The following is a 4298-nucleotide window of genomic DNA, read 5'->3' as shown; positions in this document are numbered from 1 at the left end:
ACCACGCTCTAACCAACTGAGCTAACCGGCCATGACACCATGTGTGAAGACATCAAAAATTATACCTGGCTAGATGTATGCGTTGCCTCCTTTGGTTTACGTTTCGCTTGCTGAGAGAGCGAATGGCTGTCCAGCGAGATATCTTGTTAGTTATATTTTAAAAACCTAGCTTTAACCTAAAAGCTTTTGCCTAAAAGCTGGTACATGATGTTACACAACGTCACTACATTATAATATTTACATATATATTAATATTATACAAAACAAACTTTAAAGCGGGAGTGACGACGCCTTTCTTGCCACGAAGTACCAATAGCAAGGTACGTTGCCATAGTTACTCCAGAGAGAGGGCGAGACTGCTCCGCTCACGTGACCCAACAAGATGGCGACCACACAATGCAGAATGAATTTGACTGTGAGTACCCCGTATAACTAGCTAACCGTTAGATTAATAAAACAGTTTATAATTTCAAATTGTTGTCTGTGCACTTGTAGATTGTATTGTATTGCAAAGCAAATGTTTTCTCTCCAGTTCAATGTAAAACAACATCTATTAGTTGTGTTTTATCCTCGGTTCAGTCTCCCATGTGAAGTACTGAGTCCGCTAATGTTAGCTCTCTTATACTCTGAGCTCGATCATTTATTGTTCCCCATCTGTTTTCACTGTGGCCAGAGAACCTCACCACAGTCAGTAATTGAGTACTTTCAACTTCTTTTATTTGTATCTTTTAGGATTTAAACTGAGTGGGTCCGTTTCGCTGGGAATTTGGATCTGCTGGTTAAATTGTTAATCATCATCATCATCATATCACAGAATCAAGATGGCCCTAAATGTCTTTGGTAAGCAGCATCACGCCTCATATATTCACCTTTGTGCCTTTACCTGGTTGTATTAATGATGTGTTTTATATGTTTTTATTTATTTTTTGTTTGTTTTTTTCAGTTGTCACTAGAAATCTACATTAACTATGTTAACTATTAAGTACTGCAATAAAAAAGCACTTGTGTATTTAAATATTTCCATTGTGTGCTACTTTACACTTCTTCACTAAATATGTGAGACAAATACATTAATATACTATTATAAACGTTGACACCACTGCTACATAAGGAATACTTTTATCAGTTGAAATACAGATTGCTGATAAATGCAGGGCTTATACTAAAGTTGGCTATTAAATACACCATGTCCTTCCTTCAAATATTCAGTGAAGTAGTATTGGCAGTAAAATGCAGTCTGATTGATCCTTTAACGAGTAAACAGTATTTATCACGTTAGTAAGTACGTAAATGTGTGTGTATTTTAGGTGGTGCTAGATCTAACATAGGTCTTTATTTCCTGTTGAATGATATTAGAGTATGGTATTATATTTTACGCTCTTTTGGAGAGCTGCATTTCCATCCCTGTTGCAGAGTTGTCAGCAGTCTATATGTTTTGACTGGTTTCCTGTGAGTGTGTCTTGTGAGGGTATGTTGCCTTGAGAAAGAGGGTGAGAAACTTGCCCAGGGAGGATTTGGAGTTATTTTGAAGACAGGATACCGGGACAAGTGTTGAAAGATAAGGCTTGCAGAGTGAACACAGAGTACACCAAGACAGGAAACAGGCTGTTAGCTTTACCCATACTGAGACGGCATATGTCTGAATTGGCAAGATGCTGGCCAAAGGACCGATACATATTCATATTTTCAAAGTGAGTCTATATCCAGCATTTATTTTTTTGCAATCTACAAGTGGACCAGGTTCAGTTCTAAAAACAGTTATTCTTTCTTTCCAGAATTAGTTTGTTGGTTTTGCAGTTTTGGATGCAGATATTTCTGTTGTAATTGCACTTATCCAGAGAACAGATTTCCTTTTCTAAGGGAAGAAACACGCAACTTGTGTTTTATTTTTTACAAGAAAACAATATATTAAGCAGTCTTAACCTTGTCACGCTTATACAATAATTGTATTTGTCAAAATATCCACAGGTTAGTGTTACATGTATTATGTTTGAATATTGATGCTTCACACCATGAGCCACAATGAGTCACTAAATAAATATACACTGCACAGGATTTGAACGCGAAAGGATTTCACAGTAACCACATTGTAGGATTTTCAGGGATGTCCATTAGCTACCTCAGAGTTCAGCCAAAGTCCAATTAGGTGCTTGGGGCTGAACATGATTCTGTTCTTCTTCGTGTCTCCTGTTGCAGAGAGTCTAATGTTAATATCAGTGTTTTTTTATGGTTTTCAACAACTATACAAGCGCAGAGGACACACTGCTACTGTTTTGTTATTCATCTACAATTTCTCTTAGATGGGTAGACCTGAGGGAGTGACTGCGAAAGCTTGTCTGGGAGTAGGAAAGATAAACATCACAGTCGATTACAAGCCACCCTTTCTGCAAAGCAATATACATGAATCTTTGAGCAACGTTTTATGCTTCACAGAGTAGATTTATGTATGAATTCACTTAGCCACTGTTTATGCTCAGTGAGGTTTTTGTTGTTGGAAAAGAACATCATCCATCAGTGTGAACGCCTGAGGTAATTGCACACATACTAAATAAAATGAAGTAGCTGAAAGCCTTCACTTCATGTCATGCAGTCTTTGTGAGGATCTTTTATTCATTAAACTGCTTATTTAACTTGTTTTTTTGGCAATGGCATTTGGCCTGCAAGATTAATCATTACAAAATCAATTCACTCATGTTTGCAATTTCATTTTGAAATAACTTTGATTTTTTTTTTTTGTAATGACTTTGATTCTCATTTAATTTTACAAGCTGACTGCATCACAAACTACTTTATTCTGTAAGTTTTAAACATAGACCGTATAAAATAGGATTTGAGGCGCTCCCCAGCGCTGCAGTGCTCTCCCTTCTCTTCATTGAAGCCTCTATGTTTACAGGCTTGTGGTGATGCACAATGTGCTTTAGGTGCCAAATCTTGTTTTGGCACTGCCAATTTGTTTTCTTTTGTCATGATTCATGTGTGCAATACACATTACACTTAGTGAGAATAGAAATGTGGAAGAGAATCATGATATCAATTCTAAGCTAAAAAAAAAAAATATATTTAAATGTTTCCCCGGCAGGAAAAAGGCCTCAATGACATTATTAATATTGCAACATTTCCTTGAGCATACTGGTGCTCTTACCCAGTTCCAACTGTTCATTCGTTGAATGTAAAATTATTTTTATTTTTTTACATTAAGCACTACATGCAAATAGATGCTCTGTTATTTTTATTGCTTTAAAATAAGAAAGATGAAATAAAATTGTAGATCTTACCTGGTTGATGGTTCGTTTCAAAACTGAGACATAGAACAGGCAGATACAGCCAGCGCTGAGCATTCTGTTTTGTCCACTTGAGGGCGCTGTAGCAAAGGAAATGAAGTAAGACTAACTGTTTAAGACCTTGTACTTTGTCTGTCCTCAGATCATGATGAATACAGGCCACCCGTGTGGAAGTCTTACTGTAAGTATTGATGGGACATTTGCTGTGTTATAATCTTGATTTTTAAACTTTAATTTTACAATTGTTATAGTCTCCTTCTTTGCCTTGAGTGTTTCTTTATGGCAGCTTTTTGTTGAAGATTTGCTGTTTGTTTTTTTGATACAGTGTACCAGCTCCAGCAGGAGGCACCTCACCCACGCAGACTCACCTGCATTTGTGAGGTGAGAACACACTTCCTAATTGTCAACCGGCAAATGTTATGTTTCTTTTTAACACAATAATTAGTGGTAAGACTTCATGGTACTACTCCTCAAAAATATAATTTTACTTAGAACATTTTGTAAAGAAAGTGTCTATAAAGTTTAAGGAGGTGCCTCTGATTACAGATGTGTTATTGCGGTGTGTTGAAGATGTGTTATACAGTTATACGCTTGCAGATCTGTTATACACATGACAATGTAGTTTTGATTTGAGCACACGCACAGTACATCAGTAGAGTTATCATCTAGGTATATCCTTTCACAAATGTTTAATTTGAATTAAAGCCAAAGCACCCTAAGGAGGTCAGTTTGATATCCCATTACCTTGTATCTTAACTTAGGCCTATTCTATATTCTCCAGCATCATATACTATGACCAACTGGAGCAATCATTGAATGGATCAAGCCTCAAGCAAGCTTAACATTCATTGTGTGTGCGCGTGTGCCTGTCTGCGTGCGTGCGTGCGTGCGTGCGTGCATGCGTGTGTGTGTGTGTGTGTGTGTGCCAGCCAAAAGAGCAGCTGGTTGCTTTGACGCCCGGTCAGGTAGTCGGTGGTGACCCACTTAAAATCATCAGACAGGCGGACACCCCCCCCC

At 37.6% G+C, this 4298-nt stretch overlaps 1 protein-coding gene across 2 annotated transcripts in view; it reads left to right on the top strand.

The window, feature by feature from the left end:
- The first annotated feature begins 231 nt into the window (after positions 1 to 231).
- The window catches only part of LOC116674189 (N-chimaerin), a 20618-nt gene continuing 16551 nt past the window's right edge, over positions 232 to 4298 (top strand). For both annotated transcript variants that reach the window (XR_004328007.1, XM_032506720.1), the window contains exons 1-4: positions 232 to 415; positions 733 to 840; positions 3424 to 3462; positions 3607 to 3662. Coding sequence is in view for 1 of the 2 variants with exons in the window: in XM_032506720.1 (XP_032362611.1) it covers positions 822 to 840; positions 3424 to 3462; positions 3607 to 3662 (114 nt within the window). In the remaining variant the exon portion in view is untranslated. The remainder of the gene's footprint in view (positions 416 to 732; positions 841 to 3423; positions 3463 to 3606; positions 3663 to 4298) is intronic.

This window comes from Etheostoma spectabile, chromosome 24 (assembly GCF_008692095.1).
Source record: "Etheostoma spectabile isolate EspeVRDwgs_2016 chromosome 24, UIUC_Espe_1.0, whole genome shotgun sequence".
Lineage (NCBI taxonomy): Eukaryota > Metazoa > Chordata > Actinopteri > Perciformes > Percidae > Etheostoma > Etheostoma spectabile.
The sequence above is the reverse complement of the archived record's forward strand: the minus strand, read 5'-3'. Positions and strand labels throughout refer to the sequence as shown.